A 27,997-nucleotide genomic window follows, 5' to 3' on the forward strand; every position below is an offset into this window, starting at 1 on the left:
GCGCACAATGCGTCGACATTCGAGCATAGCAAATCAATTAACAAATGACAATATATACATTCACGAAACGATGCACGCCTTTCATTCTAGTCAGATTGTCAGGGTAACGGGACATTTCGTGGACAAACGCGTTTTCTCCGGCATGCGATGTATGTATGTACATGTGTCAATTTACGTGCCCAAAGCAACATTCTTTCATAAACGAGACGTGATCCAACAAACTGTGCGATCGGAGCACGTAATTGGCGGGTGTTACAAGTTACAGTTCAATCCGGCCTTTTTATATGTGTATATGTGTATATGTGTATATATCTATTTTGTAGCTACTGCCACCTGTAAACGGGTTCATTCAACATCCCCGCCCTGACCAAATCGAACGAATTTTCAAAATTACGACTGCGTCATGTTAATCCATCCATTAGCTGCTTTGCCGTCAATATTGACTGTGACAGAATCTTTTGATCCGAAATCCTGATTTTGAAACATATGCAGGCTTATTGTCGAACATGTTCAAATCCGGGATCGCGAAAAGAACTCTCAATTAACTTACTAGGTAGATGATTCTAGAAAATTTATGTCTTCATAGCATCGGTGTTCAGTCATTTTTCTATTGTTATTCTAAAAAAAAGGAGTCCCGCGCTTTCCGTTCGTTCTGTACGTGCTCGGCACCATTTGTTCGGCCGTTTGTATTTAAGCGATTCTACACGTTTAATCGCTACAATTTGATTTGCTATCGGGGAAGAAGACCGGAAAAAACGATCGCCGAGGAATGAAGAGAAGAATTTTCAAATAGAATATACTCATTTATCCCGTATTCGAATGATCATGAAAGATCGAGAGGCATTCTCATTACCGATTACGATCACGCATCAGGAAGTCAAGATACGTTTTGAGGAATAGTCTGCAACGATCTTAGTTCGGTCTTGTCTCCCGGGTAGAATAGTAAGCTTTGTACAGGTCAGCAGGTTTATTTTCATTCTTACGCTTACCGTCTTAGTCATTGTCAAATTAGTTGACCAGTAATTACTACCTTTTTTGTCAAGCCTTCGTCAAGTTTATCAAAGTAAGCGGTTTTTTTTTACAGTAGACTCTAATAGGCATTCTAATAAGTCCGCTACCTGAGTTTTACACGATAACAAAAATGTACCGATGCTGAGTAATGAACAGACATATCAGCTACTCTTCATCAAAATATGATATATTTGTTTTAACAGACCATTTTACAATATCTTTTCATATGCACATTTTCAAATTAATTAATTTATAATAACAATAAATAAGCGTTGTTAAATTTTGGTAGCGTACAATTGTACTTTCAGATTCATGACAAAACTAATTTCATATGCTCATGCAAAAGCTACTAATCGATAGACCAACCATTTGAAAAATTGTCAAATATAAAATTGCTACTCTTAAGTAGTCCTGTAATGATATGTCTACAATCCCTGTTATAAATTATTTTCAGCCCAACCATAGAAAATCCGGTTTTGAATGGAAAAAGATGAAAAACAGAATGTTACACACGTTTAACCGAATTCTGCATTTACATCTGCCTATCTTCACGTCTCGTATTTTGCAATAGTGTAATAGTTATTATGCTTCTCTTAAAAATTCAATTACGCATAGGTACTGCGGTAAAATGGATATTTCGACGAATAATATAACTGCTTTCCATTTATCACAAGATAATAAAATAAAAAATTTTCACATAATTAGAAAAATGTTCAATAAATATGTAATATATTTATATATATATATATAAATATAAATAATACACCTGTTATGCTGCAGTGTGCACAAGTTTGTTGACATTTCAAATATATTTATCTTAAAATTGATATCAAGTATACTTTATAAAGTCGGCGAATAGTTCACATTGAGTTAGAGAGTTCAGTTTTTTTTTTCTTCTCATGTACCTAATTGACTACACATTGAGCAGTTGAATGATTTCGAGTACTGGTGCCATTCGATACCGCAGTATTAAACATCCATCCCAAGGTACGACGCGACAAATATCCTCAGGATCTTATTGATGTTTTCTGTCGCAGCCATATCTATGTTACCTCTGTTATCCCCCGATTGGTGCCAGAAAGAGGGGAAAGGCGACGGAATTAAATGGAGTACCGGCACACCTAAAAATTTGCCATTTCAAAACACGATACAAATTTGTTTTAACTTCACTACCGCCATTCTTGGTTTGATTACTTCGGAAAAAAAAGAACCTTTGGAATAAGCAAATGCAGCTTGATCGAATTAAAACATATCTTTCTCCTCACCTCTTTTTAAAAATGGAATATGATCATCTTCGATATTGGCCCGAACTGAGTACGGCTGGAAATATGTCTGCTCAGGATTTTCGTACGAATATTTTTCCAGTCTTCGCATGGCTGCCAATTTTCTCTCCGCATTAATCAGCATCCCATACCATTTTTCTGTGTTCTCAAAATAGTTGTAAAACGTCGGGTCTGGGGCGCCTATTAAGTCCAGAAGTACTAAAACGTCCTGAAATCATTAAATTCAATCGACTTAGCTAAGAATTGTCAATATAGATACATAAACGATTTTGAATGCTATATTCAGCGCATATTGATCTTTGAATGGTCGAGAAAAAATATTACTGCAACTGGTCCGTGGTTATTCATCTCATTCTTACAATTCTATCGAGTTCCGTCATTCCCTCGGTATTGCCAGGGGGGTACAGTGTCTTCTGCCATTTTTTAGCCAGATGTCTAGCACCGTAAATGGAGTCAGTGGGTCCCCACGATTTGAAAGCCTCTTCGCCGTCAAAAAATATAAACATCAGACTGATGTCTTGCTGAAAATATAATAAAGGTATACCATACTGATACTGTTGTAAAATTTTTTGGTGTAAGAATAACGCCAAGCGGCTGTTATTACCCTTTTTATATCATCCAAGTACGACTTCATCACACTAGCCAAATTGATCATCTGCGCACACGGCACAGCGCTGTCCGTAGCCCCAACAAAGTCCCCCTCTCTCGTGTACTTTGAATCAAAATGGCATGCGAGTGCCAAGTACCTGCTGGCATTGGGGTTCAGTCTTGATATTACATTTTCAAATTCCAATTTTCCGAAATTCGGCGTCTTGTCTAAGAACCTGTCCGTTTCCACTGACCATCCGAGATTTTCCATCGATTTTATTATGTACTGGAACAAACAAGGAAAGGAACAATTCGTTTTACAATCAGCAGTAAACTTTGAAACGATCAGTAATTTGATATAATTTGAATAAAGCGCCAAACGCGCTCGACGTCTTCCAACTTCAAGTATGAGAGGGGATTCACACTCACGTTTTTCACTCTCTGATGGCCCCGAGTTGAGACGACTCTCTTTATGCATATATTATCCAATATTTCGTTGATGTGATCGACGTCCGACATGTCGGCGAGTCTAAGCAAATTCTCATCATTGAAGTATTTCGGAGCATGGTGAAGCTGAAATTAACGGTTCAACTTTCAAATATGATCGTATTGAAGTTAGTAACGTTATCGTAACGATTCATGCCGGGGAAAAGCCGTTATTTTGCGATTTTGGAATTATCTGAAATTCAGGAAATCATAATAAAACAAAATACACTCATACATGGAAATCTTAGTTCCTTAAAAATCATTCTGAAATTAAAAGAATCTGGATATTTTCCCCAATCTTTCGTTACGATAACGTTACTACCTTCAATCTTGTCAAATATGACATGTCGCGCATCGCTGCCATAATAAGTATACCTATACGATTGCCTTCGAACCGGGACCTTTAAAGTTCAAAGCTTCATCTTGCGCATAAGTTGTAATTTCACGTAACGCGCGTCGCTCAAATTCGACCCTGGTTGATCAGTGTGAGTAAAGAAAAGTCTAGCGTCAACCAGAGTAAGAAAGTATCGTAAATGTTGACCAGCAATTGTTTGTCGAGCGAAATAAATTGCGCCTTCGTTGCGCATATCCTCGAATAGCGGTAGCGATTATTACACATGCCTTTCACTCGTTAAGTTTGCGTGCTGGTGTGTGGCTGACTTTTACGAGCGTATTTGAATCATTTCTCTGTGACGTTTACGTGTGTGCAAACAATTTTCTTACTCACCTTCTGGTTCGTCAACAGCGATTTATTGAGAGCTGCCGCGTAGCCAGTGAGCAGCAAAATCTTAATCACGTTCAGCGGAAACTTCAACATGGTCATACCTTCTGCGAAGCCGCGGCCAAACTGATTATCACGGAAAAGTCATGCCACAGTCCACATGCAGCCGCGAGCTCGCGGCCATATTATCAAGGTCGTAGTCAAGCCGTATTTCCCCCGGGGTTTAGAGAACGATTTTTCGGAGAACGAAGCGTCGTCGACGGGAACTACCGCTGTGGAGAATTTGCGGACATTGTGCGAATTTTTTACAATCCTTATTTTTTTCTTTCTATTTATCCAATTTACTTCGCATCTCCTATACGTCGTAAAATTTTCGCGTCAACTTTCACCAACAATTTATATTACGGACGTATACAACGATTGTAATAATTATCTTGTATTATTGTTCTTATTATTGGTATTATTAGAAACGGTTTGTTGGTGAAAGTTAACCAATAATGTAAATAATCAATTGAGTATTTTATTGAATAGAGAAATTATACAGCATGATCTGCGGCAGCATTCGAGATGCGATGTAGTCAGTGATATATTTGCGATCTTGATTAATTTCTCTTATATTTCACTTGGAACGTGTTTGCACAATTAAAAAGAATGAAGAAACATTGAATACCATTGGAACGAAATAAAATGGCATTATAGTTAAAAAAAAAAACATTGTCACAATTGGAGAAGACAATATCGCTTGCTTGTCATTTCGTTATTTATACAAGGCTGACGTTAAAATAACGTCACCATAACGAAACATGATGGAAAAAATCGTTGTTGCACAATTTTAGAACGATTTTCAAGGAGTTGGCTTATCGAAATATGAACATGAACATTTTTTTGTTACGATTTACTAGCTGAATTTCAGAAAATCCTGAAAATCGAAACAATAATGTTTCCTAAACGTGCATCGTTAAAGTAACAACGTTACTAACTTCAACCTCGTTCGTTATTCCGGACTACAATTATTTATTAATCACCGGAATATAATGGCAATACACAATTATATCGCTTTCAATCCAGATTTCTTTGCAATTGTCAGTGGTACAGGATGTAAAAAAAATTAACACCAACTCGTTAAAACTGTTTTGCAGGATATGATATAAACTGAAACGGTTATACATAGAACAGTGATATGAAAATGGACAAATCGATGCATGTTTTTTTTCTTCAAGTCAGTTTCTTTCGAGATAGAGCACGGCAAAGTTATTTTAATCATTGATAGGTGACGATATAATTTGAATTATGCGCAACGGCAGGTAAATTATCGTACATGTTATACGATGATAAAAACTTATTTTATTCCAGTTTATTAATATCGATGATGGTATAACTATTATTATTACTAAATCGTTATAAATTTACAATTTACACATTGTTTCCTTTACTTTTTGCAATAACAATATTACAAATAATTTTAAAAATCATTATAATTAAGTACAAATCGTTTTACAAAAGTGTCATGAACCAGGCATGATTCGTTATAGAGTTTTGAAATATAAAAAAAACTCTGTAGTGATGCAAAAAGGGGCGGGGGGGAGGGGGGGGATGGGGGGGATGACGTAGATTACTACGTATATATTCCAAGATTATACTCGCTTTTATTATTATACGTTTGCGTTAAAATAATGAATCTATTTCGGAAATTGTCATTACCACTGTATGCAGCATTGATTATAACATACAATTATAAAGAATAAAATACCAAACAGTATGTTGTATACTACTATACATATACTTCGATACCATTTATTACAGAATTTGAGCAACCTTCGCGTGGTTAATTAGTTCGATGTTTATGATAATAATAAGTATTTATAATCATTCGTTCTATATATATATATATATGTATACATATATAAATTATGATAATCAGAAATCATAATATTGGTAAAAAAAAAAACAAAATAAAAAAAAAATAGTAAAAATGAACGGTAAAAAAAAATAAAACAAAACCATAAACCCAAAGAATTAGGCCCGTTATAACGGAGAGCGGCATCTAACTTCAATTCAGTCCATTCGATTACGGCGAACTAACGTATCTATTTGCGTAATAATTTCCTATCGTGAAAAACTCGTACGTTCTAATATAAAAAGAGAGTAATTACATTTGTATAATAACCTGTGATCGAATTATAATCGTTTATAAATAAACTATACTGGGCCTAGTTCGGGTATTATACATATATATATATGCATATAATATGCACACCTCGGCAGCACTGCGTAACTCGCACATACACACTATAATGTATGATAACTAAATATAGATAACAAATAATATTATTGCAATACAAATTCCATTTCCAGAATTCATATGAATGAATAGCCTAATTGGTAATTTATCGCCGCTCCGTTAAATTCCTTGTAGAATTTAATTTAATTTTCAACCATTTTCTCGAATTCCATTTTCCGCTCTTCCTTTCTCTCTTCTCACTCCTCGACGAGATCAGTAGTTGTACGGGCCGTATTGGGAACCGTGATAATACGGCCCTGGATAGGCGGCAGGCGGGGGATAACCGGCGTATGCGTATTGTTGCTTTTGCGGATAAACTGTGAACATAATCAACGTATAGTTAATGACGATTATCTCCCTTGGAAATTTCTTTACTGTCTTATAATTGCAAATCGACCATGACCATGATTTATAATATTTTACATCACGGAATACAAAAGTTTGAAGAAAATTTTGCAAAAAATAACAAGGAAAAAATATTTTTAAAGATACTCGCGTCTCTCCGTTTCTTAAATTTTGTATAATCGTTAATTTTATCTACTATTTTCGGGAAATTGTTTCCAATGACTTGAATAATTTGCATGATATTCGGTACTGCAGTACTGCAGTATAGATTTTCCCACAGGCTTAGCAAGGTGTCAAGTCAAAACTTGGGAGAACAATAATAAATGGAAAGCCGTTTCTTCCTTTCTAATGAAACATTTGTCATTAACGCTTTAATTTGCAGGTGTTGATTTGTCGGAGAAGCAATTCAACTCGCAGCCTGAACGCGAAATTGAATTAGAACATTAAAAGAAGCAATAAAAGGGAAGAGCCCAACGAGTCGAAATTCTTTTTGTCATAATATGTCAGTAAATTTGTATCCGGGTGAGAATCAATTCATTCTCTTTTGCGAATTATTATCACTAGTACATGCATAATATAGAGAAATGTTTTGTACAATATATACATGAAATGTAAAATCGATGCTCCTCAATGATTCTCATATGTATAATAAGAGAAGCAATTTGAGTAAACTGTTATTTACGATATTATACGTAGTATTATTTTAACGCTTTCGGAATAGAAAACTACGGAAAATCTTTGGAGTGTAAGTAGGTGGGTACCTTTATAGGTATGCTGATGGTGTATACTTAACGCCCCGGTAGCAGATATATATGTATATATATATGTATATGTACACATTGATACAATATAATACGCGGTTAACGCTGCGCGCAGCTATATAAAGTCGAGATGCGATCGTCGGACGTAAAATGATATAGAAAGTATTCTATATAGAGCGTGACTCTGCTGCTTCAATAGTCATTTGAGATAAGCAGACCGTGGGATGAATGAAAAAAGTCTCACAAGTAATTACACCGAGACGCGAATTGTACACACAGTAAATAGCACGAGAAAATTCAAAACCGCATTCGCGCCGTCTCAAGTCATTCTGCATGCACGGAAATTGTGTGGTGTAAATGGCGTTTTAGGAAATTATTATACATATAGTTATAATTGTGCGTATTAAGAGTAAGCCGTGCTTATGCGTTTGGATGTATGTTATTCTTGATATTAAATGTGTAATATGACATGTGACGTATTCAATGCAATGTATGTACAAAAAATTACTACACAATATGAGTATAATGTAACATTGTGTAACAGGTAAAAGTCAGTTCTTTGTACAGCCGTGATATAATAATGATCACGATGTTTTAATTACATGGAGTATTTATATTTATTGTTAAGAAAGCAGAAATTAGCTGACGAAGAACCATGATATCAGGGCAGGGGGTTTTCATAATTAAACGAACGTGTATGATTCGCCGAATTAACGATCGAGGCCTAATTGCATGATCCACGAAGTGTTCTACACTCTCCTGCAAGAGCCTGCGATAATTGGAGTTTGAATCACCTCAATATTCCGCAACCGGCGTTAAAACACTGAAGCAACCGAATTCGAGATTCTAATCATGTATTCCAATATAAGACGTGGTGCTTCAATCATTTCGCGGAGGTTCGCAATTTCTGCTTGAGTTTATTTAGCAATCCCGGATGACTAGATTATATATTTCAGGATCTTCGGAGCGCACGTAGAGCTTAACTAATTAGTCAATTTATCCAGACGTACCTGTATATGAAACACAGATCTAGAAAGTAAAAGTTCGCACTTACGTTGGTCAGTATTTTACTCAGAAATCAGGAAAAACTTTATTACTGCTACACACTAAAGTCTAAAGAGGAGAGAAATCATTTGAATGAATGGACGTTCGGGCTCAGTGAAATTTAAATTAAATCCAATCGACCATAGGCTATAATAATACCGGTGGTTACGGGAAATTAAAGAAACGAGAATCTGTTTTTCGCATAACCCAGTTTCGCAAGTTGTAAACTGTATAACGTATAATACGGAACAGCATTATATTTGTCTCAATCAACTACGCTATCTTTAAGATGACTTTAAATTTTATTACATTTTGTAGCCCGTTTACAAACGATGCAAAATACCTCGTCGATGAATAAGATCAAATCTCAATCTTTTCAGGAATTGAATAAGCTGATTGCAATCATTAATATGGTCAATAACGAATCACCTCGCAAACGTTTCGGTCAATCACTTGTGTCTAAATTTTTATTCTCATATCCCATGTGCACAAAAATTGAACTACAAAGATTACTTTTGAGCTTTCCGTAAAACAATTAATTCAAATGTACGAGCATCCTTGCATAACATAATTGATGCAAGTTCTTGCTAGCGATATTCTTTATACCCAACTTCATTAAACAGTTTACGTCAAGTCGGGTTACTGCGTATACCTATACTATATATGTACAGGCACAGGTATATAAAGTTTTCTACCAACATATTTTCGCGTCACAAATTCGGCTGTCTGTTCCACGAAGTCGTCGCTTGACGTATAATCAATACGCCTTTCGGTATGGGGTGGCATATCAGCTCCGTGTACATCGGTATCCATGCACAGTAGGGTGGTTCTTATTTAGCGTGTTCACGAATTTTTGCCGCCCCCATCCCCCAAATTAACTTGAAATAGTTGGAAATAAATTGTATAATTTTTCAGATTTTTACCTCAGCTCTAGGATAGTGCGCTTTGCGATTGAAGTTTGTTGTGGAAATAACGTGGGTAAAATGTTTCTTTTCCCGGTACATATTTTATTGTAAAAGTAACAATGGTACTAAAAATTTGGTAAAAATCTAATAAAATTAAGCAATTGTTCTGGAATTATTTGAAGCCGATTTAGGGGGTCGGGCGGAAAAACTTCAACACCCTAAATACGAACCACCCTAACGCACGAGCACCTGGATTTAAGATTTTCATTTCATCCCGTCTAAAGCCGCAAAAAAGCGTTGGCTTATATCCTTCGCCTTATAATCGTTCAAACATTACCGCACTATACTTCCGACAAGAAAGACAAACTTACACTCGACTTTCGGAAAAGAGTGAAAAAAATAATCAAGCTACGCCGATAATTTCTTTACCCATCGTTTCTTTTTTCACGCTAGGTAAAATCAAATTGGCAAAGTACTCTAAATGTACGGTACCTACACACAGAAAACGATTGCGACGAGACACCAAAATAAGTATAAAAAAGTTTGTGCGATCGTATTACGAAACATTGCTCAGCATCGTTGTAACTATAATTGTACGGACGACGAAATTGTTTAGTAAAAGTGTAAGTCGCGTTTAATCTTTGTTTTTCAAACCATGCGATCACGTATTATGTCATTATTGCTATCGTCGTCGTAGGTAGGCAGGTAGGTAGGTGGGTAGATGTGTATAAAGTTAGTAAAAGCAAATTGTTATACCAGGCATGAGGTACTGCATGTTCATAGCCTCCTCTCGCAAGCGTTCGCCCCGCAAGCAAATGGCCGCTGCGCTAAACAGGATCGCGCTGACCAGAGACCAACCGACGCCGACCCAAGCGACGACATACGACCAATCGTACGACACTATCGAGTTGTCCTTCAATACCTAGAACGGTTAATTCAAGGGTGGATTATCGTTCGCGTCAGTTATTCCCACCTGGCATTATGTACTGGACATTCTGCGCCTGCTCCCGCGCTCGCTCCTTTCGCAGGCAGGATGCTGCAATTAGGAAAAGTGTCATGGCGGCCAAACATGTCGCCACCCCGAGCCACGCCAAGTAGAATGACCAGTCGTACCACTGCCCCACGTTATCCTTCAGCACCTGTTGATCATCATTTTGATTCACACCGCAGTCTCACCGTTGCGGGGATTTTTACTTTCCCGCATCACTTGTGTGTATGTGTGTATACGTGTATCCCTGGCCAATGAAAACGACAAAATTTTGACGAAAATTAACTATTCTTTACCAAAAATTATACATGTATACAATTTTGTACGAAATGTTTCAAATTCTGTAGAAAATCGTAGTAGTAGAAATTTTCACCAGGGATGTCATACATACGTGTGATCTCTGCAAGCTGCATGTCGACTATGCAGTAGCGCGAGACATCCTTGAATAAGAGTACGAATCAAGTATGACGTGAGCTTTTTTTAGAAGAGGAACGATCTGTGCGCCTGATTCAGGCAACCGGAGTTACAGCGCATGTTCAGGTTGAGCACCTTATCTCCCCACGGCCATCCCAAACCTTGATTCAACTGTTTCGACGATATTTGGAATGGCCGGTACGCGGTGCTCAACCTAAACATAAACTGTGACTCGGGTTGCCTCATTCAGGAGCACGATTCGTTCCGTTGTTAGAAAAACTCACCGCATAATATACTCTAATAATTTTCGCAAATCAATGGTAAAGATACGTAATCTTATTTATTCCCAAAACTAAAGAGACAGAATAATTTTCTCATCACCGCCTCCGTAAAGAGAGGTCAAAAGAAATTGTCGCGTAAAGAGGCAGACGTATATTGCGTCGAACCTTTCCGAAGTTCCTCCTTTTTTCCTTCGCTTTACGACAGAGATAAAGATATAACATTAAACGCGTATTTCTCCTCTCTAATGTCTGTGAGGCACCTCAAGTATCGTCACGCTTAGAAATCCTTCAACGTTAGACGTAGGTATACAGGAATGTTTGACTAGGCCGTACTTCCTGCGACTCCTACGCTCAGTTTGACCTTGCCAAATAATAATTACGGAGAATATAGCACGCGAAGTTTTTTTAAATCTGTCTGTAAGGGCAAATATGCAGGGAAAAATTTTTGCTGCGTCGTATATTGCGGTGTAGTTTATTAACCCTAGAACGGTAACGTTATTTTGTTAGAGGGGGGAATGAGAGATTCTCTCGGGTACCCGAGAGATGGAATTTACGAGATTTGGGCGTTTTTCACCCCCCGTTACCGTTCCAAGGTTAAACAGTCAACCGTAAGTTCCTGTAAGAACGCCACGTGTGAACTGATAGTTTGACGATTCGTTACTCACGTTGCTCCATTGCTGATAATATTCCTCACCGACGACCTTCTCCTTCTCATAGTACTCGACCCCGTGCCAAAGTCCCATACCACCAGCGCTCAAGAGACCTTCGATGTGTCGCGGGTAAATGAAAGAGAAAAATTCACGCTCGGGTAATTCGAGAAAGCGAAAATAATTGCTTCAGTGGTTAATTTGAACCTCATCAGAGCAATTCGATACTCACAGGCGAAGAGCATCAGAATAGCCGTCGCTGTTATGTTTCCTGGAGACCTTCGCCAGCAGCCAACAACTCCGGTCCAGAATGCGGAAAAGATTGCCAAAAATCCAACCATGAACAAGGCGATCACCGATCTGCCCATATCTGTAAAATTCAAGACGAACCACAACCGGCATACAAAAAATTGGAACAGCATTAAGCCCAGCAATTATAGTTTTATACAGTCACTTTGGGACAACGGCTCGTTTATCGATTATCGAGCCCAGCAACGCGTGTCTATGCAAAATTATGCTAAGCACGCTTATATATTTCATCTATTTTTTTACATTTTCTTCTGGGCAATGAAATTTTTATTTTTTTTTTTTTCTTGTTCACTCTGCCAACCGTACAATAGTCTGCAGATTCTTTTTACTACCGTGCTTTCTAATATACCACGAAGCCTACCACTTCATGGACTGTAAAGTTTCTTTGTGAGACTCTTGCGTTACAGGTATACGAATTACATATATAGATCAAATCTAGAGTCTAGTTTAGAAAGAAATTATTAATAATGGACGTCCTTGTTCTCCAAACACAGACCCAGGGTATGCCTTTCGGCTCGAGGCGTTGTTTCGGATTTGAAAAAAAAAAGAGAAAAAGAAAAAAGGATCCAAAACGATAGAAGGATCGTGAAAGGTGCTTACGAAGGCGAGCTATAGCGTCGTCTGAGAAACCCCTCGTCTGGTTCTCCTCGTCCGGGATGAAGTAGTCGATATTCATACAGTGAGTTTCCACCGGGCTGAGGTAAGTCTCGACTGGAAAATGATAAAAGGACATACTTGAAACGTGCTGTTGGCCATGGCTATCATGAGAAATTGTGCTTATCGCTAAGTGTGCAATACGATAAGAAGAAACTGCAGCATTGTGATTCCTGGGATCCTTATATATACTCGTCGCTTCATAATGGATACGTATGTTGTAAATTTGATAGCGATATAACATATTACACGTCGATTTTTCGTGCGAGAAAAACAGGTTCGACGACACGTGCGCTCGATTTTGTCCCTGAAAATGGAACAAAACTGTATAACAATCAGCTACCATGGCCGACGCAAATATACTCGTAGCGCGATCGTCTTACTGTGTTTTCATGTCTGTAAATAGTATTCCACAATTGGTTATAATGTGAAGTGTCACCGTCGTATCTCGGAATCACGGACCACTCGGAGTGGGACTCGAGCATTCCATTGTTAAGGTACAATATTGTACCCTATTATCGCAGCGTGTCGTCGCCGTTGATCACGAGTCTTGCTTACTCCAAATTGTATACCCATAATACATCGTATAACCAGTACAGATACGCTTACGTGCGTATTCAAAGTTCAATACCATGAATCGGAGCAAAGCGGTTTTCAAAATAGCGATCAAAGCGCGCGTAACGTCTAGAGGACGGAAATTCATGTTCCATGGCAAGACCAAACGAAAGTCCAGAATTCTGGCACAACGGTGAATCCATCAATATTTTATACTTCACAGGCCTCGATTGTGCGAAAAGTAGAACGAAGTCATTTTCGAGTTTCGCCATGGGTATAATCAGGTCGATGTACCTGAAAATTACGGTGGATTGAACGAGAAGGCACCAAAGTAAAACGACCGAAGTATATTGCGTAACTTAATAACTGGAGTTATCAGCGGTAATTTTTTTATGTCAAATACTGAACAAACAACAAGCAATCGTGTAGTACAGACTTTCAAGTCTCTAGGGGAAATTTTTGGCTTCTGAATGTAACTGAAAGATCAGTTGGCTGCTATAATCGAGTATCGATTTGCCGGTAATTAAAGTGGGTGGAAGACGTCGTTGCCACGAAGCAACCCGAGACGCACATTATGTTTACGAATAGGAACGATGTCTGCCTATGTCCGCATTACACGCAATCAAAGTTGAATTTCAATTGTAATGAAAATATCTTTTGCTGAAGCCACGTGCGTACCGTGCTCACATACGGTGCATTCTCTACAAATCGTACGATGTTTTTCTCGCTACTCGACTATTGTAGTAACCATTAGAAGTAATTACCCACGTGCCTCCTTCACGGTCGCTGTACAAACTTTTTGTCGCTGAAAGATACGATGTAAAAGTCGTACAACGTGAGTGCGTGCGGAGGGAAAAACGCAAATACACATAGCTACGCGTTTTCTTCATGAACCGAAGGACGCGATTTCACCCCGCTACTAACGGGGATAAGGACACTGGAACCTGCACGTCTTTCTGTACGATGCTCACTCGTTGTTACGGTTTTATTTCGGAGCCCTCGACGCAGATCGAAGCAAACCTTTTTTATCGCAACATTTGTACGCTACTAGACTCATCGTTCCATTGTGTCTTACGATTCAAAGCGTTTCGGATCAAAGTGAGACTTCCATAAATTTGTATAAAAATACGTTCGCATGGTTCAGAAACAGCTGGAATAATATTTCTTGTTATTACACCTGCAGTTCCTCTTCGTTTCTCCGTTCCCGCCGAGTATGTGTAACGCGAGGAACCTCCCCAGGAGTCGGTAGCAATCGCTGTTCCGTCCTCTCGGCTTTTTGCCTTCCTTCCCATCAACTTATGGTCTAGTGTGGACTGCCGCTCAGGATACAGTTACGAGTCAATGCTCTGGTGCAGCCGTTTCTTTACGGACGGACACGTTCGGCTCGCCACAGCAGGTATATAATTCAAGTCGAACAATGATTCGCCGCCTTCTTCACGAGTCGGGATTTTACTCGTTTTCTTCAATCGCGGTACGCATTAGGGTGGTTCACGTTTCAACTTTTTTTTCAAGGTGACGCTCGAGAAATCTGTGACATTTCTCTCAAAAAATTTAAAAAATGAACCACCCGAGCCTACATATTTCAAAATTTGAGATTATACGTGAATCAAGAAGCTGTTTTATTTTATCGGCTTTTGTATAATTGTGTATACGTACGTGTACACATGTTCCCTGTAAAGGAGGTTCTAACCGAATCGTACGCCTAACGACATATACACGCGTAATAGGCATACGTGTACGTTCTCATGCCTGTGACGCGTGCGAATATCAACGAAATATGTACTTTCTTTTTCGGGTGTAGTGTAATGTGGGTCATCATGCACCGGGTATATTATACTGCACGTCGTTTCAATAAATTACTCAGCTATTCGCGGGCTCACGTTTGCGATTAACAGTATAACGCAATCGGCCGGAAACTCCTGCCGGAAGTAAGGAGACTCTGTACGATCCTATAAGGTGCGTTCGGTCAGGAAACGGTACCCGTCTATTTTGCATCGAATAACAATTTATTATTGTTGACGGGACACTTCGGAACCGCGCCATTGTAGTCGCCGTCGTCTACTAGCCGAACTCCCAGATCAATTCCCCAGGCGTTGTTATAATAGTTCCTTTCTCTCTCTCTCTCTCTCTCTCTCTCTCTCTCTCTCTGTCTCGGCGAGAATTGAACAGAAACAGCATTGAATTGTTTGCTTGAATTTTACGTGCATACAAGAATTACCATATCGCGCATTATCCGTAAATTCTTGATCACTTTTTCAATGAACGTAAAGACATTAATTCAATGTCTGCCTAATATACATCACGATGTCTCTGTATTGTTTTCTCTGCGAAAGGTGATTATTACACCTACAGACAATAATCTAACTCCTAGAAATATAAACTTCTACCGTGTAAACGAAAAATATCGGCCACCGATCCATCGAACTCCTACTCCTACATACCATATTGTATCTGATTGTTTTTTAATCACATATAACACAACTTTCGGTTTCACATCCCGTATTCTTGTTCAAAAATTAATTAGAACGCTTCTATACGCCTCTCATTTCTCACTGCAATCAATTTAAACATGCCTTTGTAGCAGCAACAGCTGTATATTCGACGTAACGTGACTCGGTACCACTGTCTTTCACTGCATTGTAGGTATATCAGTCCAACAATCGGCGGGTTGCACGGCAAATCTATGTCCGTCTATAGCTGGAAGGTATACGAGCAATATGACGTCGAAGACACATTCTATACAAGTGCCAGGGTGTTGAGAAACGGCGCTTGGATTCCGGAGCTTCGATATCCGAGACTTGGAGTAAACTATCGCAATAAGACGTGCCTTTATAATAACAAATCGTGGGATATTCAACCGCCTCCTGAATCTGCCGCCTTTCGTTCCCGCTTTCCAACAGAATACTCGATAAATTCAGTTCTCTGCTCTTGTATGCAATGCATACACTCTGTACATTAACATATAACCGAAGAGTTTTTGCGGTTAAACCGCGGGAACGCGAAGCCTGGGTGAATAAGTGAATAAATTGGTTAAAATTGTGGCGATTTTACGCTTAGTTTGAACGGCTGAACGACCTGAAACGGATCAAAACCACGATGCTGCATGTATGTGCTTGAAAAATTGGAGGAAGTTTGAATCGCAAGTTGCATTTTATATGCTACAGCGGTAGAAAAAGCTCGACGACTTTTCTCTCGGTTCGTTATCGAGTAAGACTTGTTAGTCTTAGACACGTACTACGAATGTACCGAGTACCGTTTTGAGTCCAATAGCTCAACTGCGTGACGACAATTAAGCTGTTCAACTTGCGGTGTAGAACAGTTACGACACAGAGCAGTTATTACTCGGGTTGGCAAGCATGCGGAAGTACCGGTTCCCAAATCCCATAACGCCTTGAATCGTCAAAGCAACACTGTCGAATTGTCAGACTGCACCTGGCAAAACAAGAAACTACAACTCAGGTCTCCAACCAAAAACGTGCACAGATTTTTTTATCCTGCTTCTTATAGATTTTTACTCACTGGAATCAGGAAAAAGTACTCAAAAAAAACTCCATCACGTCAGGTTTTTTCCTTTGAACTCGTGTTTGTAGTTTCATTTATAGCGAAAATCCCGTTTAACTCGAAATCTGGTAACCTGTATTCTTGATTCTGAAAATCCTATGCAAAAGTGATTTCTTACTTCCATGTAATACGTACTAGAGTAAGACTCGAGAATAAATACTAACAGGGAAACGGAAATTGGAAAGCGGAAGCGTGTTCGGAGGAGTATAAAAGAGAAGAAGAAATGGTTTCACAGGCAAAAAGAACGAACACGGAGTGTTAAATACATTTCACGAAGAAATTGCTTGTTTAATCTTACAAGAAATATTGTTTGGTTCGTTGTAACGAAATGCTGGTGTTTTTCACTATTGTTAAGCTTTCTTTTTTTTATCCAAACACCTTGTATTTTGCAAGAATACCGTGCGCGAAGAAGGGAAATGGAAGTTATTTGTCAAAAACATCCCATGCAGCTGAAATGAAATATTTTCTTGCAGACCCGTGTAATTCTTTCAAACCTTCCGAAACAACTTGCTTGTCTCATTGTCAAGATGAATACCTCAAGGAGCACGTACATACACGTAACATGCCTCTGTGTAACGCCGTGCGAAGTGTGTCGAGGCCGGATCTGACTATTGATCTATTTCCTGAGAAGAACAGCCGTTTAACTTCACTTTACGGAATTAATTACAAGGCATTGTTGATCACAATCGGAGATGCCGCGCGAACGGCACGTCTCGCAAACGTTTCCATCACTTTTTCTGTGACCCCTTTTTGCCCAACTATTCTCTCAGGAATAACAATTTTTAAGAAACTCTCGCCTCCCGGACACCCATGCAGGAATCACGATACGTGCTATGCAGATTTCGCCGTCTGATAACAATATGAGAACGCTTCTTTTTCCGTTTCTTCAAATTCACCATTTTCTAATTCCCAGGCACCGCCGTCTACCGTATTAATACGGCAATCCGACCCCGTCTCTTCACCTTGCCCATTAACCCATTACGTGAAATACTTTTCTACTTTTCAGAAAGGTAGATATAGAAAGTCGCGGTGAGTTAGGCGGAGCTGCACTGTTACCTTGAAAAAATAACGCCGAAGTCGAGGAGAAAAAGACAAAGAATATTAACCTCGTATTTCAGCCAGTTGCGAAGAAAATCGCCGAAATATTTCGCCATTGAATTCGCGGTTGAGCGCAGACACCGATCGTAATTATACAGATTAAATTGCGGGACCGATTAATTAATCGAAAGGATGCGTCGAGACCGGACCTCGCAAACTGCCGATACAACTGCGCGATTAGAGCCGAAAAACTCGTTTTGTGGATATCGTTACAGACTGTCGAGTAATAAACTCAAAGTGCGAAAGTGCTTGAGTTTTTAGGTTACAGTCGAAAGCTGGCTGAAATAATCTTTTTCGCGAGAATTCCACGCGTGCGATGCAGAACTGGAGAGAAAGATTGTATCGTACGTACTTGACTTCAACAAATTTTCGCTGGTTAACTTGTTCGTGAAATTATACGAAAGCTAAGCTCCGTTTAGGATTTCACCCGATTCCAAGTTCCACCTGTATGAGATTTTACTTTTTTGCTACATTGTTCTACATTTTTATATCGATCACGCAAAATCTATTCGCAAGCTTAAAATTTCACCACGCTGTACACGCCGAATAACCGTCAATTAAGGGGCGGGGTTGAAGTTTCGAATTCGAAAAGTTCCGATAACACCTAATTCCGAATTACTTGGTGGTGAAACTTGAAGTAAGGAGATGAAAATTTTACGAAACAACAAAGTTTCGAATGGTTGGAAAGCCGACGGTTTGAAAGTTCCTAAACGCACGATTTCGAAAATTCCAGTTCCGATAGGGAATAATTCCGATAAATAAAATCTACTTAGACAGCGTAGTTTACTCAACGAGTGGGTGTAAAAAATCAGAAAAAGCGAAAATCAGAATGACCGGGATTCCGAACGTAAAAATATCGAAAATCCAAAATAAAGAAAGATCAAAGTGGTGAAATTTCACCGTGCCAGAAAGTCACGGAACTGAAAATCTTCGATCATTCGGAACTTTCAGCGTCAGGTTTCGGACCATTCGAAATTTTGATGTTTCGTCAAAGTTTGATTTCTTTACTTCAAGTTTCGCCACCAAAAATTTGAACTTTAGCGCTTTCGGAACTTTTCAAATTCGGAATTTCTCATATTTGCAATATTCGAATTCGGTGAAATAGCTTTGGCAACGAAACTGAAACTAATTTATGAAGTTGGTAAATTGAGGATGCGTTGCAATATTAGATTCTCGTTGCACCATCGGCGGTAAATCCGTCAAGTGCCTGAACACCACACAAAATCCTATTTGTGCTTGTAACTGTTTTCACTGCCTAATTACCCACGCACTAATTACCGCACAGCGTATCAATTAATGCAATATGTGAAATACGTCATATATAATGGACCTTCGTATAATCTGAGGGTGCAATCACGGCACGTATATCATCATACATTTTTAGTGGATATCCAAACGTGGAGGTAATTTATTTGTGAATGCTAATCGCATGTTCGTATAATTCGAGAAATGTTAGAATCTAAAGAATTCACACAGAATCCTAATTGCAGAAAAAAAAAAAAAAACGAGATTGCGAATCTACGCATCGAAATTGTTCCGCACACTTCCCAATTGAAATTCCTACTGCTTCTTGGTTGTTGGTCGAACGGCATCGGTAATTTTTTCTATGACGTTAAGAAAATAGTATGACTATTGTTATTTAATTACCCGTTCTTAATGATAGGTCGGACATTTCGTGACACAATTACACGCTGATAACAAAGCGGTAAATGTTCGCCTTGAACGGCGAGGGTCGATACGCGTCTCGACAATAACATTTACGAAATCCGACAATGAAACAATGTCGTGCAGGCCAATCCTAAGTAGATACAGGCACATAACGGTGTCGCGCATTGCTCCTGCAATTACCGCCTCGACAGTCATTGTACCCACACGTGAACGGCTTGTAATTTCACGAAACGGTGGATTTCTTCGTCCAACTGACCATGGAGGCCATAATTCGATACTCGGGCGTGAATCGCGAACCGGGAAATCGGTGATCGGCGGAAAATCTATTCGCCTTTACGTCCCTCGGCTGCAGTTTTTTCTCTATCTTTCTCGCGCCGCACCATCAAAAGAAAGTCCGTTACAAATGGCAATTTTCCTACAATGTGTTATTACTTGAAACACGAAGACGAGACTTTGCAGGTTGCAGTCTCTACAAAGATAAGCGTACCAGTTATGAGTACCGGTTACGTCTAGACCCAATTCTTGACCCTTTTATTTAAAAAAATATTTGGAATTTATTGATCAACCTAAAACCAATTACTAGAGACTTAGAGAGTGTAAATTTATTCTTAGGTAACTTTAGAAATAAGGATCAAACATGTATACACAACCAGAAAAGGTCAATAATTTGGACAGAGTCGATAACTGGTACACTTATCTTAGATCGTGATCAACTCTCAGCTCCGCGTCTATCAGCCACTTACCAGTCGGTGGTCTCTCCTTTGGATAACATATCCTGAAGAGTCCCTGAGTCCTTGTGTAGTAGTAAAACTTGGAGTTCATCTGGTCAACCAGCTGCATACTCTGCTCTCGATTCTTCGCGGCATATTGCTGAAAAAAAAAAAAATCTTGCATTGATTACAGCTGCCTCATTTTGGAAGCCATTGCACTTCTCAAAGGAAGAAACCGGCTTTTCTACTCACAATCAGGACCGATCAATCAATCGGCTTGATTCATTTCGTTCCTGTTCGAAGAAGTTGGCTTTTAAAAACATTGGTATGTTTTATTCACAATCGTTACGGTTTACCCAATTTGATACAATTCTGACGGTGCGTAGTAACGATTTTTCTTTAAACACACATCGCTACAGTTACGTTACTAACTTCAATCACATGAAATGTTTCAGCCATGCTTCGAACTGTTGGAAAAACCTGGATCACTTTGATGGTTGGGAAGAAATTTGCGATGCGCGTTCACGTCACTCGCGTTATCCAATACCTGTCACAATGCGGTTTGAAATTCTATCGGTGTAGGTGTAACAAATGGGCCTCAGTCAAGTCGCCTAGCACCATCGTTCGTTCTCTTGCCTCGCTAAATCGTTTACTCATACTCCAGCACGTTAGATGAATAGCAAATTTTCCCGCACTTGTCGCATACAAAGACGTATAATCTTGGTCTGTGGAACTTTACCTTCGAGTAACTCCGCGTTGTACAATGCGATGAGGAAAAAAAAAATACTCGTGTCGCTGAAGTTCCCGCGCCAAACTTCAACAACGTTATTATCAGGGAGTTCACGGGTCATGTTCGCATTCTTTCAACTACGGAATGACGTTTACTAACGTGACTTTGGCCTGCGGTTACGTAAATCTAGGTAAATGACATCAGGCTTCAGCCATCGTTAGTCAGTCCGATTCGTGGCCATGGGATTATAAAGCGTCGATGTCATTCGCGCATGAAATATACTGTGAAAGTAGATAACGGCAGAAATTCCGTTCTTCCTTCTTTCCTTCTATAAATAAGGATTGACTATTTTTGCCAACTCGCGTTTATTGTTAGTGTGAACCGTACTTTTCTCACGCTCAATACCGTCTTCCTCGCCATTTTCTTTCATTCTTATTACAGGTATTATGGGCAAAAGGTACGATCCTTCGGATCTGTCGCACTTTCGAAATTCTGCATACTTGTGTGAAAATATCAACATCGCGGTAAGAAATAAATCTTCAGGAAATTCTCCCAGCAGGTGAAATCGATGATTTGGATATTTTATCATCCCGCAGATCGAATGCTGCTCAATTGCAGGTAATGGATGAAACGCGACTTGGTCACGCGACTAATGAATGTCCGACTCGCAACGCTTCTCCAGCCGGCCGGTTACTGACCCGCTGACCCGTCGTCTTCGTCGGCATAATGAAACGTAAACATCCCAAGTATCCGGGGAGCCGACATTCACCGGAGATTTCCGTTCTCCAAGGACCGCGAACGACCCTCAGCTTCCGGTTGCGCGTAGCTCTGTCATTATTTTCAAAACTCTTCGTATCTGATCGACAAACGAGATATTTATCACAACATAAGCAGAGAGTGTCAAGTAACTGAGTGAATTCTAGATAAAAATCATCAGTTCGGTAAGAAATTCTGATGGGTTAACTTTTTAATTATTCGAATTCGTCGTCAAAACGCCGGTGGTGTCAGTTTTTAAGAAACGAGGACTACTGAGATAATTGTGCTCGTCCGAAAACCAGCTGCAAGATTAACCATGATGAATCAGAATTTACTTTCTGCCGAAAGGATGAGAACCAAGAACGCGTAAGATATTGTTCAAAACCGAAGTGATGCTGTGGATATTTTTAAGCTCATGATATGATTTCTGACGGATGTTGATCATTTCAGAGATGATGCAGGTAATGTGCAAAAGATCAATTACGAAACGGTCGTGGATTTATAAAGCATCAACACCCAGCTGCCCGGTGTAAGCGGCTCTTTGAAAAAGAGAGTCAGTCTCGTGTTTCCGCCACTGCTGCTTTCACAGTTTAGTTTCACCGCGATGAGGAGCTGGCGCTCGACTAGCGGAAGGTAAGACGACGACGACGATGACGACGATGTCGGAAACCTGCTGAGGCAGCAGCGAACTTTTCTCCTCCTCACTTGCCTCGCTCAATGCGCAGGGCGACCGATTTCTTTGACACACAAAATGATGATATTCATCCTTGCCTTGCTCGGCAAATATGTACATGGTAAAACAGGCAGAAATAGATTATCCGAATCATAGACTGATCGAATGATAAATTTACGTTTTCTTAATTATTGTTCACTCAAATTTTTCACGCTGTCTATAATTTTACAGATTTTACTCGACCGTCTCTCCTCAAAGGTCTGTAATTGAGTTGTCTTTTTTTTTTTTTCTTTTATTTCACCTGTATAAGAGAAATGGAGGTTTCATTTCCTGCCTCGCCAGTATTCGCAGGATATTAGTTTCTGTATATATGCTCGATGAAAGAAGAACCGAGTCTCTTCTAGGCTGTGACGCGTAGTAATATTATCCCTCACACGCAGGTAATAAAGCTGAAACGTAATTACAGTGTTGTACAGGTCGTATAAATAACGAAAGTGAACGTGTACATTTTACACGAGAATTAAAATACTGGTTACGACTACATCTATCTATTTATCATTTTACAAGAAATTCAATTCTTTACAGACTTTGCGCAATTAATCCAGCAGCATTTTCGAACCCCTACGACGATCAGTGAAGAATTTTCTTTCTCCGCCAAGAAACTGGCTTACATTTTTTGCAACACTTTGAACTTTCCCCTTGTAGGTATGCCACTCTCGGGTCAGACGTTAAGGAATTTTCAACTTCTGTAGCACCGGCTCAAAATAACTCTTCAAATGCGAATTCTGCCGTGCAGTTTCTTCCGTCATATAAATATGCTTGCCGTACTCCAATGCAGCCTTGCAATGCTGGCAACAGTACTTTGCATTGTTTCCTCTCCAGCGTCAGCTGGTTGCGTAAAATCGGCTGCTGATGACATTTCCATCGACATTTGTGCTCTCTGTCGTTTGATTCAATTAGAATAGTAGCGTATGGAAGGTACAGTCAGGTTGAAAATGTGTCGCGACAAAAACGAGAGACAAGAAGGATGCAAAAAGTGCAACCAGAGCTGATCGATTTAGACTTATTGTTAGTATTGGAGTCTATTTCTGAACTGTTAAATTTTCTCTCAGAATTTTGTTCAAGTCGTAACGTAATATTGCGTACAGTAACAACGTTCAAAAATTTCCCGAGGTCCGAATAACTCCGTGTAAGTAACACGAAAGTTTCCATAGGTGTAATTGACTAGGATTAAACGCAGATCTAACTCAAGCGATACTTTTTTGACCCGACTATTCGTTCGTTCCGTACATCCTTAGTCATTAAGATAGCACCGGAAATGCAGCACAGATTCCAGTTCTTCCAACTGTATTTTCCCGTGTTGCAAAACCAGCGATAAAGGGCATCAGAATCTACCGCACTTCCTGCAGCAGTCTCTCCGCCATGCAGGTGCGGAAAAAATGCATCAACGCGATATCGGTTAGATGCCTCGTATATACATACATATATATGTATATGTATGTATGTATGTATACGTATATGTGTGCGGAAGGTATACCTGCGGTTATTCTCACACTCCTCTCAACCACTCCGAACGACCGACTCGTTTGCTTCGTTCTTACACGTACGTACAGTGGAAATAACTGTACTCCGGGCATTGAAACTACACGAGCAAAAATCGGCAGGGTACGATGCAGAAAATACCAAGGCGTTCGGGTCCGCACTCGCCATTAACTCACGAAGGTCACGTATTTATCTTTGTGTTTTTCTTGGTTTTTACTTACTTACCGCCTTTCTTTTAATTATCTACCGATAACGCAGCGGATAATGTAGGCAGTATTCGTTTGTCGAGGAAACTAAATACTTTCTTCTTACGCTTCTGACTCATCGTGTCAAATTCCAAGGAAGAAATGTTTGTTCTCACATTCAGTGCGAAATACCAACGATCTATCTACGTCACTCGATGACCGTATTTAACCGGATTTTGCGGGTTTTCGCGATGCTCGAGAACTTGCAACATCGTGTGCGCAAACAGCGTGTATTATTAAGAAAAATGTTGGTCTGGGTACGATTTATACGAAGATGCGAATCGCATACGGTAATAATTAAATATAATTCGGTCACAGCGCTATGAACTAGACTAAACTGAAACGGTATAATATAAAAATACGGTGATCGTTGCAAGCTCGTAATTACAGTACGCTTTACGATGTGTCCTTAATTTTTAAAAAAATCGCGATTTGCGCTCTCGGCTGGAATTTTTATACATATTATATACCTAATATAAGTATAAATTCGTTTTTTCTCCTCGACCTTCTTATACTTTCAAACCGCAATACGTGTGTCGATGATATATCCCAGTTTGAGTATAAAAAGTTTCTCCTTTCCCACGAATTTCCCGCTGTACAAGCAAAGGATCGTCGTTACGACTCTGCTCGACTCGCCGAGTGGTGCTTAGCTCAGGCTCAGAGACACAGACTATTAAAAAACGGGTTTGCCTTGTTGAGTTTGCAGTCAGCGGCGTCACGGATTCCATTGTAATAACGTAGTCTCATTATACGATTGGCATCATGGAGAAATTCACCGAACAACAACAACACCATTTTGTCTATGGTTTCATCAAATGCGCTTTACGAACGTCGCCGTCCTGGTGAAAATTTCTACCGCAGACTAGAAATTTGAATATTTCGTATTGCTCCGTACAAAATTGTAAATACGCATAATTTTTCATAAAGAATCGTTAATTTTCTTTAGAAAATTTTATCGCCTGGTAGACTTCTTAAAAATTACAAATTTCATGAATATTGACCAAGTTTTTATGAGAAACTATATCTACGCATGTTTACAATTTTTCACGAAATAACACCAAATGTTCCCGTATTTCGAAAAATTTTTAGAAAATCGTAGAAATCATTTTCACCGAGGGGTCACTCATAAAAGTACAGTCGTGCACATGGGTATAAAACGGTGAAAAAAAAAACAAACAGTACACTTTTTCATCTGTTTTGCACCCTCGCTCACTTCTCCCTGGATTTCGCGGTGCACATAAACGCTAGATGTCCACGGGTAGGAGTGTAACATTATTACACCCACATCGCTGCATCGCAGAGACGCCTGAGTATGCGTGAAAGTGTGTTCCATGGGTGCGGCTGAGCTGGAATGTGAGTCTTACTTCACCTACACACCGTTGACAAACATGTTAGAAAATGTGAGAAAGAGAAAAAAAAAAAGTGTCGGCGAACATCCGTACGATCACCGCGGTCCCGCTTCGTCGGTGTTGATTTTGATTAGACTGTCGCTGGACGCATTCCACCGAACATAATTCCTACCCAGGGCGAAGCTCTTCAGGCGGAGGTGAAGAAGCGGCGTAAGCAGTCGATTCTTCATCGGCACACAACTGTACGCAGTTGCAAGTCTTGCAACAACCTGCGCAGGTAGCGATCGGGCAAGTTTTTGTACCTCGTAGAGGGACAGACACGCGGCCTGATCGTCGACATGTTGAAAGTGCGAATATCCCGTCGCATGACCTCACCGAGTAACGTATAGGTATATAATGTGTACACATGTAAATTGTAAATCAGCAATTGCAAATGGAATGCAGATTTCCGTCTCCCCTTCAGCTTATACGGTCATTTTTTGTTTTCATCCCAACAGCTGGTTTCGAAACGTTTCGAAAGTGATCGGTTAAAAACGGTCGCCTTTTTACCACCGCCGAGGGGAATAATTGGAAAATTTTCAACAAACCTGTATTTGGGCTCGCTTCACCTCGGTGTAGAGCCAGTTGTCCGTAGAAAAAGCGATCGCCAGAAGAGCGGTGGCGATGATACCGGTGATGGTAGCCAGAGAAAGAGTCACCGCGGAACAAGGCATTTTTAGGTTTACTTATTTACTTTCCTTTCGAAACGAAGTTGAGATTTAATTCACTTCACAGTACGAAACCAACGAGAATTAATAAGAACGGATAAAAGGTGTAATTCCGTCTGACGTTGCAGCGATCCGAGGATCAATCGATATTACGATCCTACTTACGTACGATCGACGTTACTCGTTATCAATTCACACCGATATTCGCGGTTTTTACAATCTCGTCGTCGTGAGAATTTATCCCTCATCTGTCCTCGCGTTTCAGATTCTCTCCCTGTTCGTTTTACTAAAAAATCACCTCCTCTCCTTCCGCCTCTATTCGTAAATTAATTAACACTAGTCAGTCTTTGTACGAGAACAAGGTCCGTGCGCTATCCTCGCGTAGCATAGCGTTCCTTCGACGGCACTAACCAGTAACCAGTAACCAAGCACTCACTGCGCGACTCTGCCTTCCTTAGTGCCTGCAACTCGCACTAACGAGTAACAGCCGCGATGGAGAAAACCGAGGGGCCCGCTCGTCCGGAGGTCTGCCTACCTGCCTGGCTGGCCCAGCTTGGTCCGTAGGTAAGGCCCAAAGTGGGGGCGAATCGCTTGCGGCAACAGGTATGCATCTGTCTATGTATCGGAGGTACAGGCGTAGCATGAATAGTATCCGGGGGAATACGAGTGGAGCGAAGGCGTAAGTGTGCGGGGTTCTCAACCTTCGGCTCTTCGATCTTCGTCCGTCTTCGTCATTTTTCGACTACCTAGAGTTTAGGAGTGAACGATCCTGTAGGTGCGGGAAACAGGTTCGGCCGCCGATTTCCACCCGGCGGTCTTTCTCTCTCTCTCTCTCTCTCTCTCTCTCTCTCTTTCTCTTTCTCTTTCACTTTGTCCCTGATCTGCAGATTGCCCTATAATAAGTAAACTCACGCGGAGCGAGATTATCGCGATAAGCCAACGCGAACACGTGTAATAGAAACTAGTAATAATCTCGGAATGTGCTGCTGTACGATTATTCTTCGTAGAACATGTAATTGCGGATCGGGTAGAGTTTCGAGAATCGGATCGTCTTTCCAAACGAAATTGCCTCGGATGATCGCACACCTTGCCGCTGGGCGTTGTAACAAACCTGTTAAAAAAAACTTTCAACCATAACACATAGATGCGAAGCGGGCAGCTGACCGCCTGATGGAATTATTTGATCCGGTTTGACTCCGTTCCTTCGTCATTCCTAAGCGGGCTTGTTTCTCGAGTCTCTTCAATGCTCCTAATAACTTCGTCGCGTAACTTGTTTATGACATTTCAGGCCACCCGTTGTACCTGCTCCGTTTATCCGACGTATTTCCCGATACCTACTGCTTATACCTGCCCTACCCTGCCTGGGATTCAAATGTGTAGATCCTTAAGTTTCCGGGCCACTGGCAAAATACCTGTTAAACTCCAGTCGACGAATCAGCCTCTTGATGCGGGTATCAGATCCTGGGTATTAGTGTAGTTTGCACGATTGCGAGGTAGACGAGTAAGCGCGTCAAGTTTTCGATGAAATCAAGTAACAGGACAATGACTTTGTGATTTTCTCGGAGTAAAATACATCAGGCAATGACAGTACGCTACACTTTCGTATTATTGATTCAATTTATTAGGTGTTGGAATTAATTCGTAGCGTTTTTTTCACGAATACAGACGTGTAAAACTGTACGAAT

At 40.1% G+C, this 27,997-nt stretch overlaps 2 protein-coding genes across 4 annotated transcripts; both read right to left on the reverse strand.

Moving 5' to 3' along the window:
- Positions 1–1,905: 1,905 nt before the first annotated feature.
- Positions 1,906–4,271, reverse strand: LOC107216483 (glutaminyl-peptide cyclotransferase). The gene is made up of 6 exons (XM_015653679.2): positions 4,096–4,271; positions 3,312–3,455; positions 2,899–3,168; positions 2,654–2,815; positions 2,277–2,502; positions 1,906–2,132 (listed from the first exon to the last, which is right to left on the reverse strand). The coding sequence occupies exons 1-6, from the start codon at positions 4,189–4,191 to the stop codon at positions 1,981–1,983; spliced, it is 1,050 nt and encodes a 349-aa protein (XP_015509165.2). The 5' UTR covers positions 4,192–4,271; the 3' UTR covers positions 1,906–1,980.
- A 1,038-nt stretch (positions 4,272–5,309) lies between these two features.
- LOC107216504 lies at positions 5,310–26,847 on the reverse strand. 3 transcript variants are annotated; one of them, XM_015653713.2, is made up of 7 exons: positions 26,193–26,847; positions 20,344–20,470; positions 12,665–12,775; positions 11,988–12,125; positions 11,774–11,871; positions 10,182–10,347; positions 5,310–6,687 (listed from the first exon to the last, which is right to left on the reverse strand). In XM_015653713.2, exons 1-7 carry the CDS (start codon positions 26,316–26,318, stop codon positions 6,584–6,586), a joined length of 870 nt encoding a protein of 289 aa, XP_015509199.1. In that variant the 5' UTR covers positions 26,319–26,847; the 3' UTR covers positions 5,310–6,583. The 3 variants fall into 3 exon arrangements, with proteins under 3 accessions (XP_015509199.1, XP_015509198.1, XP_046587661.1); XM_015653712.2 differs by lacking the exon at positions 10,182–10,347 and adding an exon at positions 10,399–10,564 and having other exon boundaries at positions 26,193–26,846; XM_046731705.1 differs by lacking the exons at positions 10,182–10,347; positions 26,193–26,847 and adding exons at positions 10,399–10,564; positions 20,563–20,703.
- Between the last annotated feature and the right edge of the window lie 1,150 nt (positions 26,848–27,997).

The sequence above is a fragment of the Neodiprion lecontei genome, chromosome 2 (genome assembly GCF_021901455.1).
Source record: "Neodiprion lecontei isolate iyNeoLeco1 chromosome 2, iyNeoLeco1.1, whole genome shotgun sequence".
Taxonomy (NCBI): Eukaryota; Metazoa; Arthropoda; class Insecta; order Hymenoptera; family Diprionidae; genus Neodiprion; species Neodiprion lecontei.